Source organism: Manis javanica, chromosome 3, assembly GCF_040802235.1.
Source record: "Manis javanica isolate MJ-LG chromosome 3, MJ_LKY, whole genome shotgun sequence".
Taxonomy (NCBI): Eukaryota; Metazoa; Chordata; class Mammalia; order Pholidota; family Manidae; genus Manis; species Manis javanica.
The window spans coordinates 44,308,107-44,324,236 of NC_133158.1; the positions used below are offsets into that span (position 1 = coordinate 44,308,107).

The 16,130-nt window shown below is 45.7% G+C and overlaps 1 protein-coding gene across 2 annotated transcripts in view; it reads left to right on the forward strand.

Moving 5' to 3' along the window:
• Positions 1–16,130, forward strand: part of DSCAM (DS cell adhesion molecule) — a 718,205-nt gene that overhangs the window by 621,650 nt on the left and 80,425 nt on the right. For both annotated transcript variants that reach the window (XM_073231316.1, XM_073231317.1), the window contains exons 17-19: positions 655–895; positions 2,385–2,531; positions 7,858–8,013. In XM_073231316.1, the coding sequence (XP_073087417.1) occupies positions 655–895; positions 2,385–2,531; positions 7,858–8,013 (544 nt within the window). The remainder of the gene's footprint in view (positions 1–654; positions 896–2,384; positions 2,532–7,857; positions 8,014–16,130) is intronic.

Consider the following 16,130-nt stretch of genomic DNA (forward strand, 5'->3'; position numbering starts at 1 on the left):
TTGCCCAGTTCCCATCACTAGAAAGTGATTCTAAAACGTCTTAGGCCCTAATGAAAGAGGTCTGCCTTCCTGCCAGACGTGGATGCCCTTTCCGCTCCAGCTTTCACCCTGGAAACACCTTTATTCTGGAATATTCTATTACAGTGTGAGCTTCATGAGGCCGGGGACCTTTTTCAAAAAAATCAATTCTGTCCCCCAGCACCTAGAGCGTTCTGGCAGAGCGGCTAGCTCATAGTTCGTCGGCCGCATGCACAGAGATCGGTGTCCCCACGTGCCGGCTGGGGTACGCCATGGTCCTCCAGCACTCCGGCCGTGGCGGCATGCCGGAGGGGCTGAGAGCTCGGGCTCTGGGGCCAGATCGCCCTTGTGCCTTAGGTTTGTGCGGCCTCCTGCGGCACACGAGGGTCATTGGTAGCACGATCTGTAGTCCCGTCTCCCAGGCTGGGTGAGGGCTGGGTGCTCTTGGCGCCTGTCAAGGGCCGCTGCACAGTCAGCGACTGACTGACTCCTGGAGGGCTGACACTGCTGCACCCGCTTCTCTTGTTACTACGCCTTCTAATTTTAGTGTGTTTCCCTAAGAAGCGGGGGCCGGGGGGCGGGTCCCCCCTGCCATACTCAAGCATTCTTCAGCGTACTCTTTTCTTTCCTGTTTAGGCTCCCAAGAAACATTTGCAAAATGGGATTATCCGCGGCTACCAGATAGGTTACCGGGAGTACAGCACTGGGGGCAACTTCCAGTTCAACATCATCAGCATTGACACCACCGGGGACAGTGAGATCTACACCCTGGACAACCTAAATAAGTTCACCCAGTACGGGCTGGTGGTGCAGGCCTGCAACCGGGCTGGGACGGGGCCTTCTTCTCAGGAAATCATCACCACCACGCTCGAGGATGGTAGGTTCTGGCGGCCGCAGCTCGTACCTCTCCTTCCCCAAAGGTCTGTCTGGGGACCCGCAGTGGTGCCTGCCGGGCCCCCTGCCGGCTTCGCGGTGACAGAGGCGTGGGGCCCGTGGGGCTGGGGGCGCCGTGAGGAAGCTCGTGGACCACTTTGGTTACTTTCCACCCTTGAAAGATTTTGACTGCAAGGCCAAAATCCATTTCCCGGCCGGCAGCTTTCTCATTCATTTCAAACTCAAGAATCGGGGTTTTTTTAGTGCAAACCAGGCTCTCCCTACGACTGCAGAGGGAGTCTGACCAGAATGTAGAAACCCGATTTTCTAAGAATTTCTCCCAAATCTGTGTTAAGGAGGATTTTTTTTTTTTTCTTTCCTTCTGTATGATTGCTTTCTATTTTCGAGCATTCTGGACCGAGAATAGGCAGGCGCCGACTTCTGGACAGATCGCGCGGTGACCGAGCGCCCTCTAGCGGCCATAAGAAAACCATCATGGTGACAGTGAAAAAACTCAAAAGCTCCTATTTCTATTAGTGCTTGAAAGGAGTGAGAACCCTGGTTCCATAGCCACAGGCGTTTGTGTGCAGAGACAAGATTCGGGGTTAATTGTAGCATTAAATTTAAGGCAGCAAGTTTGTGCTGCAGTCGCCTCTTGTGCAATTAGCCACTCGATCATAGGTTTGAGGCAGAGGACGACTTACATCTATAATTTCGGAATCATTTTTACAGGCAATTTACAAGCCTGAAGACTGGGATTTCCTTTCCATGTTGAGAATCTTTGCAGTCATGGTTAAATATACCTTCTGGTTTTCAATTCGATGCTGATTTTTCACTGATGTTTGTGGTTCAGTCAATACTGTGTCCCCTCTCCCAGCCACAACTTTTAAGGTTTGCACAAACTCAATGTGAAAAATACTTCAAATATTCGTGTGTCCTGTACCTCATTTCCTCTCTTCCGTCTGACAGTGTTACAGTCCAGAAAGGGGGCTTGGTGGCGATGGGGCAGAGTGCACTGTGATTGTGTCTGCATTTTAGCACTTTTCAGTAGCAAGGCTTCCAGCTTGGATGCCAGATATTACTAAATAAGGAGGGAATGTACTGTATAAAGTAAACATAACTTAAAACAGCAACTTACAAGAGTGATGGGAAAACACAGCAAACAAACAATGGTCTTTTACTCGTGAAGTACGATCAGATGTTTCCCCAACTCCTTAAGCCCGGGGGGACCTCCTTGAAAGTGGAGAAGTTAAGCTGGAAGGGGAGACTGTGGAAATCTATTAGGACATATGCATAAACTCATGATATTTTACTGACTTATCACGATATTTGTATAGGGAAATGATACTCATTGTTTTCCCTTAACTTGGGGGATTGAGTGCAAGTTTTTCTTTTGTTTGCACATTGAAATATTAAACGAATATTGCTTATTGAGGATCACTTTGCTACGCAAACCGCCCACAGTTATTACAGATGTAATTATTTAATTTCAGTGCCCAGCTACCCCCCTGAAAATGTCCAAGCCATAGCAACATCACCAGAAAGCATATCGATCTCCTGGTCCACACTGTCCAAGGAAGCCTTGAATGGAATTCTCCAGGGCTTCAGAGTCATTTACTGGGCCAACCTCATGGACGGAGGTAAGAGGACTAAAGGAACATTGTGAGTTTGCCCCAAAGGATGATCGATGGAACCGCCTCCCAATATGGGGTTCAGGATGTGGGAGCACATCTTTATCATGGATGCTTTCCTCTTTTCCCCTGCTCTTCAGTTCTTATCTTTCATCTAAAATGTTAACAGGCATATACAGCTGTTTAGAACACCCTGCATCTTCCAAAAAGCAATCTGAGGTATAGGAGGGAGATGGCACTGGGGAATCCAGAATGTGTTTCCCTAGTTGTGAGCATGTATGTCAAGTCTCTGCAGGTGGCACCAAAACCTTGGTGTATCTAGAAAGTTCTATGTGAGGTGTATCCCAAAAGGCTGACCTCTTCTAGTTCCCCAGTAGAACTCAGCGGGTTCAGCAAGAATGTCAGAACACCTTGAGGGGAAGATGATACCCCTCGAAACACTCATTGCTTTATGTTTCTATCTTTCAAGTTGTAGGACAAAATGCTTCTGCCACTCGGGCAAGACTTTGAATGAGTGAGTACCTGCTAGGTGGTGGCAGCATGGGAGCCAGAATTTCTGGGGAGGATACAGCTCAGTCTTTCCAGTGGTGGGGAGGCTGAGCCCCACTCCATGAACATGTTAGGTGCACACCTGTGCCTCACCCCTAACAGGACAGGCCTTCCAAGATCTGCTCTCTGCTTATGTCCCAAGATGGGCTGTTCACACACATGCCCTCCCCTGCCCACCCATCCATCCCTGGGGGTGCTGCCCCTCTTTCTGGGGTTGCTTTCTGGGACACGCTCACCTGAATTAGGACAAGCACAGACAGAGCCTTCCAGATACCTCCCATCCCCACTCAGGGCTACCAGATAAATGGCACACATAGGGCCTTGGAGACTGCAGGGGGCACCGCTATTGGTGCCAGGGTAAAGGAAGGGAGACACATTAGCAAAATAAGCTTAATTTGCAAATAAATAGCAGTGTGGGAGCCTGATCTGTTTACATCCATCTCAGACTTGCTTCTCAGGGCCGAGGACAAGGCCCAGCTGCTTTTGATGTCCAGTGTAGCACCCAGCATTAGAGGCATGCTACAGACCCACCCCCTTGACCCGCAGCAGACACGGTAATGGGGCAGATGCTCCTCGCTGGGCTCATGCAAGATGCTGGGACTGCACAGTCTGCCCTGCTGGCGCTCTAGGCCAGCGTGCAGGGAGAATCTAATGCATGGAGAGTCAAAGCCCAGTAATGCTCCGCTTGCCCCGCAGAGGGACAGGTGATTCTTTAACATCTCTCATTCCCCAGAAAAGCTTTAAAAAATACTTTACACCATAGGTGTAAAGCGTAGAACAATGAAAGTTTGTTGAAGTATCTATTTTATTGACACAATAAATAGGGTATGATTGTCTATACCTGTTCTCGTTCCTAAACCTCATCTTGAATAAGATGACATTAAACACCTTAACACACTCACCTAAAGGCAATTGCACTGAAATCTTTCTCTTCTGTTCTTGTTGGACATATTTCCAGAGTCCCATGGTGACTGTTCATCCATGGCATCCATGTTCACAGTCATTCATGTCTGCCAGTATTGCCTGTTAGCACCTTAGACCTATGATGGATAATGTGGTTAAGATATAACCAGTTTTATACTTTTAAGGCTTCAAAAGCTTGACTATTCAAAAACTTAAAAGTCTTTAAATAATGAATGTTTGGAAATGCATACAATTTTAAAGATACTTTTACTCCCTGTATTAAGATTAAAGGGATATAGAGGCTCTACACTTACTCTCCAGAAGATAAGAAAGAAACCCTCAGAAACATAAACCTACTTAGAAACAGTCACCCAGTACCTGCTGCTTGTAAGAGATGACATTCTGAATTAACAGGCGACTTCTGCTGAAGCACCCTCAGGTCAGAGCCCCAGGTTCCCGCAGACAGAAAGCATGTAGTGACTGTGTAAAGGACTAGACCCACCAAGCCCTGTGGAAACATCTCTCTCTCTCTCTCTCTCTCTCTCTCTCTCTCTCTCTCTCTCTCTCTCTCTCACACACACACACACACACACGCTCTCACACACACATGCTCTCACACACTCATGGGGGCTGGGAGAGACAGATTTTTGCTACCTCTGTGATTAGCAATTGCCTCAAATGCTATCAAAAATATGTATAAGAAAGCATTTTGGCATTGTTAATGTGAACAGATAAAATAAAACTCGTTAATGTATTTGATAGGGCAGATAAAATATACAGTATGTCTGTGAAATTTCTGAGTATTGTGTCATAATCAGAAAGTTCAATACTCTTTAAGACCTGATGAAAGCAGTTCACCTAGATTGCTAGGAAAACAGTGTATCTCAGAAAGTCACCATCTCCATCTGAACCTGAGGAACTTTTCATGCCTTATCTTTCTTCAAGACCAAAATGGTCGATTCTGAAGTGAAGGAACATTAGGTGCCAGTGAGGGTGCGTGCTGGGCTGCTGGGGCGGACGGGGGCACTTCACAGAAGTTATTTCCACCGCCATTTTGGTTTCTGCCTTAAAACCCTTTGAGAATGAGGGAAGCTATAAAAAAATACAATAAAACAATTGTTTTAAAATATAAATTGAAAAAAACTTCTTGTAATAGCATCAGTATGATTTCTAAGTTTATTTTATGTATTCATTTTATATTATTTTACTCATAACTTCAACTCAACATTATTCTTTAGCTCCTAGGTTTTTTAAAGTTACCTTACTGGGGCTCTGGAAGGTAAACGGTACAATTCTTACTTAACCCATAGAAAAAGAGCCGCAACCAGGAGAGGCGGATGGAGCACCCTGTGCGCCCTGGGCTTGTTCTGTAATTTTCTTTTTCCTCTGTATCTGCTAATCTAACTAGGCACCTGCTGGTCAGGAAAACGTCCTCCCACCAGAGAGCACAGGTGCTTGTGGGGCACACAGGTAGTTTTAGAAATCCTTGGGGGTAATTTTGAAGGAGTTCTGACTGCAATCGTCCTCCTGGTTCGTGATAAATCCGTTCATTAAAGAGGTATGAACCCTAAATAATTAAACATCTAAATATTCATTCCAAATAGATAGTAACTCGTGAGCAGATGTGACTCTGTTATTGAACTGTTGCATCTTTAAAATGGTCAGGGATGGCTAGGGTGCTTGCCTCTGTCCCCCTGCCCCAAGCCAGGCTTCTCATCAAGGTGTCTCATTCAGGAAGAGCAGAGCTGAGCAGTACAGATTTCTCCCCCTTCCTAAAGTCAGAGCGCACTTTCCCTGCCAGGTAGACACCCCTGGGCCCTTCTTAAAGAGAAGAAAAAGCAAAAACAGAAAAGCAGAGGCCCCAGTACGTCAAATGTTTTAGCAAGGTTCCTGTCCCTAGCACCCGGCGCACAACCCCCGCATAACCCCACTCCCCGATGGCGAGTGCGCAGGTGTGTTGTGAGATCTCCGGCACGGTGGGAAGCTCCTAAATTGGAAAGCTCTTGATGAGATCTACACTTAAACTTTTTCCATTAGCATTTGGAGTCTTTCACCCAACTCAGTTGACCTCAATGAGATGTGTTCAAGGAAATGAAAAGTGTAAATGAATAACACAATGGAAAGAGACCCGGTGCTCACGGGACGGACCCGTCCTTCACAGGGGAGCACTTCTGACCCGCTTGGGGCTAACGATGGGTGACCTTTGTGCACATCAACCGCACGCACGAGCAGACTTTTCTTATCTCCATAAGCCTCTTGAGGCTTCTAAATTGTGGCCCCTAAAGTCTGCGCCCTGGGGACATCTCCAGAAGGCCCTAAGCCAAAGGTACCCTTTGGGGACTGCTCTTCTGCACTGCTTTCTCTGCCCAGCAAAGCGCCCTGCCCCCAGACCTTGCCCACAGTCTGCTCCAGGTGAGAACAGGCCTTTGGCCTGCAGTCAGTTCTGGGGCCATGTCTGGGACCCAACACTCCTTACATGCCACTTCCCCACACAGGGTCCCTGGCATGTGTGTGCCAAATCCTAGCCACCTATGTACTCTTTTAACTTCAACTTTTCTCCTATGTCCAGTTTCACCCTGATCCTTTGGGTAACAAAAAAAAAAATCGAGAAAGACATTCCACAGTCATCACAATCACAGAATGGGTAGCCATTAATCTCTGCATGAATCCTGCCTACGTTACGGTTTCACCCAGTGGCCACAGCAGAGTGCCAAACTCATGCACGGTGGACATGAGGCCACGCACTGTGCCTCTCAGCCCAGGCCCTCAGTGGCTACGTGAGGCTCCCTTACCTTCAGCAAGGTATCGGGCCTCTCTCTGCCTCAGTTTCCTTGCCTGTAACATGAAAGGGTTGTGGAAGTTACAGAATTGCTGTGCTGGTTAAATGCATTCCCATTTGAACCCAGAACAGTGCTGGCATCTAAGTAAACATGCAGGGCTTGTCAGCTATCTTTACAAAACTGACAGACAACCTGCTGCAAAGGTGGCCTTCACTACAGCCACCTTCAGGGGAATCCCTCCCAGACTGCAGCCTCCTCCTCATTCTCCTAGTAACCTGTGCCCAGGCATGCAGGCGGTACCCCAGAGTCCCCGGCCAGCCACTCGCCCTGAGGGCAGCAGCTCCTCTGGCTGCTCTGCAAGCGGCTCCTTGCAGAATCCAGAGTACCCACGGGGCTATTTAGCACGTCAGTGTAAGTTTTCAAATTGCCATGTATAATATGCTTAACATGGGAGAGCATAACATTCCATCTTTGAATATTATTAGCTGATCCCACTCCAGAAAATGAAGCATTTTTAGCTAACACAAAGTTTCTGACACATCAGCATGTCACTCCAGCAAGAAAGAGGTTCACTCCAGGTAAAAGGAGGAGTTTGCTGAGCCACCTCATTTCAACCCAAATATCTGAGAAGAAGTTAAGTACTTAAAAAGACATGTATGTTAGAGTCTGTTTTTTTAAACAAAAAACAAAACTCAACTTGCAGAAGCTTCCTGATAAGCAGTTGGAATCATATCCACAGAGTGGCCTAGGCTTCCCAGGCTCAGGTTGGGTGTGAGGGGCATGGCTGGTTAGCCGCGGCCCGAGGACTTCTGGGAGTGGCAGCTGCGGGCTGATGTTGGGTTTGTAACACTCAGCTTGGAGTGAATTGCTCAGTTTCTCAGTCCAATGTTGCACCCAGTGTTCTGTGGCAGTTGGGTGTGAATGATCTGCTCCAAATGGCCACAGAGTGTCAATGTCATGCAAAGGCCATGCACCTTCCATCTGAGTAATTCCAGGGTGTGACAGATGGAGACCCACGGCCCGGTGCCAGGCAGCAAGCACACTGTAGGAGAAGAAGCGTGTCCATGGCCACAGTAACCCGACTGCGTCTCCTTGTCCTCTAGAGCTGGGCGAGATTAAAAACGTCACTACGACACAGCCTTCCCTGGAGCTGGATGGGCTGGAGAAGTACACCAACTACAGCATCCAGGTGCTGGCCTTCACCCGCGCCGGAGACGGTGTCAGAAGTGAGCAGACCTTTACCCGGACCAAAGAGGACGGTGAGATATGGGGTGGCGGTGGGTGCAACACCGCACTCCTGCCTGAAAGGCCAGGGGACTCACGAGGCTCCTGCCAAATGGCAGCATTCCCGGGCTAAAGCTATTGTTGGGGAGCTGGGTCAGAGAGCCCACCATTAATTCATCACCTGTTCTTGGCTTTGCCCTGTATGAACCCTCTGCTGCCCTCCCAGAATATTCCAGCACGATTCAGACCATCGACTTCCTGTGTCACCTCTGTTTGATTTATCCATTGTTTCTCTCTTCCCCTATAATTTTTCTTCCTTTTTCTTTTGATTTTTTGGCCCAGTATTACTTTAAACAAAAATGCCTTTTATTCTAGAGCTGTAACACATGCCATACCTGATTTGTGTCCCATTATGATCATTTTAGTGGCTCCTTTGGTATTAGGGTAAGTTCTGATTATTTCCATCCTGCCATGTGAAAATTATGTAATAGCCTAAGTCATATTATCCTATGCCAGCTTTAGATTCACTTTAGAAGAAGCCCTTAATTTGAGAACTTCATGCTAATTTTCAAAATTTAATACAAGAATTCATGATGATTTAGTAAAATTTTGAATCACAAAGCATTTTGTTTCAGACCATTAATTCTTGCTGTTCCATAGTTTGGGCTTGGTTATGGGACTATTTTCCATACCTACAAAAACTACATGGCAATTAGTTTTCCACATTATATTAAGGAAAACCATGAGGGCCATATACAAGCCTGTTTGAAAAACAGTTAAAGTTGCAGTAAATATGATAGCAATAGTGAGAAAGCATTCTCCACCTCAACAAAGGAAGGAGCAACTGATGTCAAACCCACATGGGACTCTCCAAATCAGAGCACAGAATTATACTAGAGGAAGGGTCGACATGGAACCTAAATAGGTGACCATACACCTAAATTTGGTGCTGATTTTGGCTCTGCAATTTATTTTGTCTTCTTTCCAGAACTCTATTCCCCAGGAAGCTGAGCAGGGTGGGGGTCGGAGAGCTTTTGCTCACAAATGCCCATGTATTGGGAGGTTCGATGCCTAGGCAACCTCCTTCACTACAGAGAAGATGAAACGTGCTATGGTTCCACCCCATGTCCATCCTGTGCCAGCAAAGTCAGGGACTCCTGCACGAGGCCTGGATGGGTTCCTCTCTTCAGCCCTTCTGTTCCCCAGCACTGCTTCTCTGCTGTTCTTGCCTTCTTCCACCTCACTCTGCTCTCACCTCAGAAAACCCCGGCCTGCTCCCCCAAACAGTACAGGAGCCCATCCTCACATGGTATCTTCACCCTCTTTCTAGTCCTTCTTGCTTTAGGGCCTGCACACAAATTAATCCTCACGAGCTTGAGTTTTTCTAGCACAGGAAGATAGTTCTTCCCAGGAATATGCAGCTGTCAACCAATTCCGTTCAAGAAAATTAGATGATTTAGGGAAATCTAAGGTCAAAACGCAATGCCACTGAAAAGTCACACATGAATAGAGAGCTCTGCAAAGCTATATCCTAGGTGAAGACAGCCATAATTTAATTTCTAAAAATGTTATGGATAAAGAGCCATATCTAGATGCTGGCCCTGTCACCTGCATGCAGCTTGCAGGACTTTGGACATCTTACCTAACCTTCTCTGAACTGGACTTGTGTATACAAAATTACTGTAATGATCAGAATGCATGGAATTAAGATATAAAAAGCCAAGTGATGTGTGGAAACACTTAACTTGACACACAGAGGGATCATTACTGACACTAGATGTTTGATTATTTGATCTGCACTCCTTCAGAGCAGGGGTGGAAGATTCTTTTGCACTGCTAAGTAATAACACAAATGTCACTGGAATTACTATTTAAGGAATAAATTGATCAGCAACATAAAGTTTGACACCTGCAATTTTCAGAGGGATGTACAGAAATCCATTAAGAAAAGAAGGGTCTCCACAGCCCCTTATTGACTGGTAATTTTGGATCAATTTTTAATTAATCCTCCAGTTTTAGAAATCATGGAGTTCTGTCTCAAAACTTGACCCTGAGCCCCACAGTCTAATTTGTCAATCAGTTATTCACTGCCTTCATATCTGGTACCGATGATACATGGAAATATGATTGACTGCAGCCGAGCTGCCTTAGGTATAACCCCTTAGCCCGGGAATGAGGTGAAGAATTCCACTCATGCTGGTGTGTGGGACTAAGAATGATGCTGAATTGAGGGTCAATATTTTCTTAGGGTAAATCGTCATCATTTTTTTAAAAAAGTAGAGCAGAGATTAGTTGGAAAGGGAAAAATTAGTGTAATAATGAGCTTTACTCACAGATTCACATTTAAAAAATCCACTGGTTTAGAAATGGCAAAGAATGGTGCCAGCCACCCTTAAGACTAGTATCTAACATAAACAGGCATTTAAGCAGTTTATAGAACCGAATGCTATTTTGTATCCAATTGGAAGAAAGGAAAAAGGCTAATTATCATGGAAAGAATGCTTAATCAACTTAAGAATTTAGATCCTGTTTATACTTCTGTTATGAAATCTTATCATTTTAAAATTTGGATTACACTGCCAACTTCATTTAAATTATGTAAACATGTAGATAAAATTGCAGTAAAATAATGATAATTGCCAACATTTATTAAGTTCTTCCTCACTAAGGCACTGTTGAAATTTCAGTGTTTATTGATGCTATCACAAGTAAAAAAATTTTAATACATTAACAACAAACATTCAACTCGGTCCTCTATGTTCGACACATTTCTTAAACTAGGGTCCCTAACTCCTCAGTGTCAGCAGGCCTGGAGTTTTAAATTATGTAATTAGGTCACTGATCACCTTTAAAAGAAAAATTCCTGGTAAAACATTCCAAAATAGAATAAAATGATAAATAAATCAAAAAATAGAATAAATAGGTAAATAGAACAAAAAACAAAAAAGACAAGTTTACCTCTGCAGGGGATAATTTGCAATTGAAATACTTTTTAGTGAGCACATTTTCTGTGCCTGCCTTAAGTGGGTTCCCAGCCTCTATAAAGATTCTTGGGCCTGTGGACATATTCTTGGGTCTATAAGCATATTCTCTGGCCTATAGACATAGTACCAGATTCATAAGTGTAGTCTCTGGTCCATGGGCATTTTCTGAGCATCTGTGAGAATTGCTCAAGTTTCAGATTCTCTTCCAAGGACTACCTAATCGATGAGAACTTGTACCTTTATTACTCTGCAAGAATGCAAAAGATTATTTGCTGATCTGGCTTTCTGGTTCTGAACACACGATAACTAATTCTGAATTCTAAAACGTTTATGAAATCCTAATACTGTTTGATTTGTTGAGACTATAATCTGAGCTAGGCCGTGAGAAAAGAAAACACAAAACACAATCTACTAATTTTCCAATTGCTATTTTCATTCTGCAGGCATAAGGTAGTTTTGGCCCTGATCCTTTTCTGCAAAAGTAAACATTTTATATGTATAAATAGAGGTGCTGGTGTTTAAGGTCAAATATTTGCTGAGCGCATCACTGACGCACACAGCTCCGTGCATCTTTGCTCCCTCCCCACCACGATCCACAATCTCTTTGGAAGAACATCTGAGAGTAGAGCTGAGAGTGAGTGAAATGTAAGCAGACATCAGGGGATCTCTGAGTCCTCTGGCCACCACATCCTGAGCCATATATTCTCTTGAATGCACGGATGGTGTGTTCTCAGGTGTGTAACCAAACCTCAGTGCACCTTAACAGCAACGGACTGTGTGTCCATGTGTCTAACCACCAGCAGTGCTGTCCCCCAATGGGCACTGAAGGTATTACGTGCCCTGGGAAGGCCTACCCATCAAATGATCAATGGATATCAATAGTGCTTGGAATCCAGCACAGGGCAGTGCTGTGTGTGCTCTGGGCAGCAGCAGGCTCACCAACAGAGCCACAGACCAGGATGCCCCAGAGGCCTCTGCAGCGTGGGTCTCAAAGCTCCCCTACTTCAGTGATTCTTGTACAGATTCCTAGGAAGTCCTGGACTCCTGGGTGGGACTCAGTGGCACCCAGTGGCAAGCGAAAGGCCCAGTGGGAACCCCACGCTCCCCGCTCTGCTTCAAAAAGAGCCACTCCATTTCCAAATGTGCTACATACTGTTTTCGCACATGATGCTTTAGTTAAAAGATCTGTCTGCTTTAAAGAATGTTTGGAAACCACTTCCCTAGTAAAAGCAAAGGCCAAAGTAGGGGAATCTTGTGGAAATGGGAAGAAAAAAGAGCCACGCGTGTGTGGTTTGGCCACAATGACAGGCGGGATTGTGAATGCCTCCACCCGACGTCATGCCATCTGCCCACAGCTCAGGAGGCCACTGTAGAGTTTGGGCTCGGGTAGATCTGAGTTTGACCTTGACGGATCACATACACGCACGTATGCATGCACACACATACCTTCTTATGCCTGATCTCTAAGACCAGAAAGCAATAAGACAGAAATGAAACTGACTGAGTGTATGCATACATAGTCAGACTTTTGTCTCACTTAAACCCAAGGCAGTATTTTTTCAGAGCCCTGTCTTTGATGTTTTACATTAAGATATTTTATTAGAGACCTCTGTATGGATTCATTTTTTATGCTGTGCAACAAACTACCACAGACTCAGGAACAACACAGCTTTATTATCTCACCATTTCCATGGGTCAGGAGTCTGGTAGGGGTTAGCTGGGTCCCCTGCTCAGTCTCGCAGACTGAATTCAAGGTGTTGGCTGGGGCTGGGGTCTCATCTGAGGTCAGACCCTCTCCCAAGCTCACTGCTTGTTGCCAGGAACCAGTTGCTGTGGTTGCAGGGCTGAAAGCATCTCCTCAGCTCCCAAAGGCCACCCGCCATTCCCTGTCACATGTTCCCTCCACAGCAGGGCACTTTGCTTCTTCAAGGCCAAGAGGAGGTGATTCATAGACCCTCTTGTTTTTTAATTAAAATATCATTGATATACAATCTTATGATGGTTTCACATACACAGCACAGTGGTTCAACCTTCACCCACATTATCAAGACCTCACCCCCTCCATTGTGGTCACTGTCTAGACCCTCTTTTAAGGAGCTTGTCTGATTACTTCACCTCCACACAGGATACTCACACTTTGGTTAACTTAAAGTCGCCTGATTAGAATTTTGCTCTACCTTCAGACTGTCTACACTTTTGCCACATAGCATAACCTGATGATGGGAATGATGCACCCATCAGTGATAGGCACCTCCCACATTCAAGGGGGAGGAATTACGAGAGAGTGAGAATATTAGGCACCATCTTAACATTCTCCCTACCTCACTGTAGCTGACAAGACCATCTTGAATTCATTTAGAAAGTCTGTGTTGAGGATCTAGTGTGTCCCAGATACTGGCCCAGCCACTGGGAACACAGCAGAGGACAGGTCACTGTGGGCCTTGCAGGCTGGTGGGGAGACAGACTTAGCAATCCATCTGAGTGGTGATGACAAGAAGCAGGAAGGAGAAGAATCTTAGGAGACAGCAAGGAGCCCTGACCAATTTGGCTAGTGGTTGGGGATGATTATCGTGGGGGAGTGATATTTAGTAGGACCTGAAAGATGAGCAAGAGTTCTCATCTTTTGATACCTGACATTCTCGATACCTGGTGTTTATCACTCAAAACTAAGTCATGGAGTAAAGGCCAGGATCCTTTCGTGACGTGTAGTGTAAGGAAGTGCTGATGGTTATTACAAATGACAGCTAGAGTTTATTGGGTGCTTACCATATGCCTTCTTTCCATGAACTATCTCTCATAGTACAACCATGAAGAGGTACAGTTATTGTTCCAGCCTCATAGGTGAGGAAATGAAGGCTTATTAGAAGAATGAATGAACTTTCCCAGAACATAGAACTAAGTGAAGAGCTGGACAAAAGCCTGCAGTGGCCTGCAAGGCCCACACTTTAACCATTGTGGCAGAATCCAAACTAGAACTGAAATTTGTAATTCCAGCTCAGAATGTTGGCTCGATGATCCAGGGAACTTTTCCAGAAGGTCTTGGTCCTCAGTTTCTATGTAGTTATTTTGCTGTGCAAAATTCTAGTAACCCTAAAAGGAGAGATTGCACAAGAGAGGTGCCAAATCAGTGCTTCTGGAGCCAGATGGGGGCTGAGACAGTAAGTGCAGTTAAACAGCCTTTAATCTAATGTGATCAACACAAATTATTGGAAATAATCGATTAACGTGATGAGTCACTACACTTTACAGTGACCAAGAGACATGCCTTACACACTGTATTTTAACTTAAAACCTTCAAATATAGATTTATTCTCTAATCATTGTCTAATCAAATGGTCTGGTCTCATGTCTTTAAGCTTTGGGTGAAGAGAGTAGAATTCTATGTCATCTTCTATTCCATGAACTATATTCACTATGGATTATCTACAATTTCCAGTTTAAGTTCCTTGATAGTAGAGTAAAAGCATGTTGCCACTTGCCAAAAATCTGTTTGCATGAATTGTTTTTGGGATATTTTTGTCTCAATTTTTGCCACATGTCCCATTTTTCTCCATGGCCGTGGCCCAAACCTAATTGAGCCCTCTTTTTTTTAAACTTACCTTTAAGAAAGCTTTCCTAAGAAGTCCCACCAGTTGTCACAGAATCAGCTTTCTTTTACACTCCTATTATGTTGGTTTGCATAACAAGTACAATTGTCACAAAGAGAGTGGAAACAAGTGTGACCAGCTCCTGTTAAGCAGCCATGCAAGTGGGTTTTGACCAAGTATTTGGGCTCCTAAAAAGAAACGGGCTGGAGGGATGCTCGTCATGGCCAATACCAGCCGTGCAGTTGGCTTATACACGGCCACCGTTTGAAAGTATAAAATCTTGGGACCAATTTCTGGCAAGTCCCACTAAAAGCAAAGGGTCTAGAAAAGGGAACACATGTGAGTGGTGAAGCCTGGGTTACCACGTCCTTGGCAACAAGGCACATTGAACGCCAACCAGAAGGAATGGAGGGTGATGGCTGATCTGGGTGTCCTCCGTGAGGGTGAACCCCTCACACAAATGTCTCCTCTACTGCTGGTGTTCAGGAGAAGCCCTGTGGCTCTGAGCCAGGTTGTGAGTTTGGGGGTGTCTCAGCTATTGACCTCATTGATTGGAAACTTGAGCACATGTCCTCCATGGCAACACGTGGTGTCTTGTTGCCATGGACGTGGTAAGCCAGGCTTCATCGCTCACATGTGTTCCCTTTTCTGGCCCCTCTGCTGTCGGTGGGGCTTGCCAGAAATTGGTCCCAATATTTTATACTTTCAAATGGTGGCCGTGTCTAAGCCAAGTTCACTCCCACTGCTGGTGCTGGATTTTGTTGTTCTAACTTAAGAGGACAATCATGAGACACACATTCAACTCCAATAATATTTATTTACTAAGCAGTTATGTTGTTATTGGAGCAACAAGAGTCTCAAAGATTCTCCAAGGGTTCAAAAGGGACTGATATTGGTTTGAATTTCAAGGCCTGCATGGAGGGGGACCCACTCTCCGCGTGGACAGTTAGCTCAGCGACAGGCAAGAGCCCCCATGGAGGTGTCTCCCGGGGCGACAATGACACTGTTTCCTCTCCCCCAGGGTCCCACTTGCCACACCCCCTCCTCTCTCTACAGCCCAGGGAACAAAAGAATGGGGGAGGAGTGCGGGCATCCGGTCTCACTCCCAAATTGTACCTGATGTTGTTAGCACCAGTGTCAGCCTCCTTAGGTGGTTTCCAGAGGGGGTTTGTTGAAGACTGTTTCCCCTTAGCTGAAGGGCACTGCACAGTGTTTTGGGGAAGGAATAGTGGCGTCTGGTGACAGGGGCGGTTCCCCCTCACTCCTCTAACTCAGGAGGTGAGATATCCCCCCAGCCCATTCAGACCCAAACACTGTAGCAGAGACAAACGGCCCAGAAGCTAAATGCTCCAGCTGTTCAGAGGCAGGAAATCACCCCAGACTGAAGGCAGAAAAGGCTCCTGGGAAAAAGGGACTTGAACTGCCTGGATTCCAACCCTGGGAAGGCTCCAACCCTTGTTAAAGCACAGCAACAAAGATCGGACTTTGTTCAGGGGATCGTGGCGAGCTGCAGGTGCAGCGTCTACACAAAGGGGTCGTGCAGTAAGGGAGAGACTGGGCTTGACTCTGAGCACAAAAGCG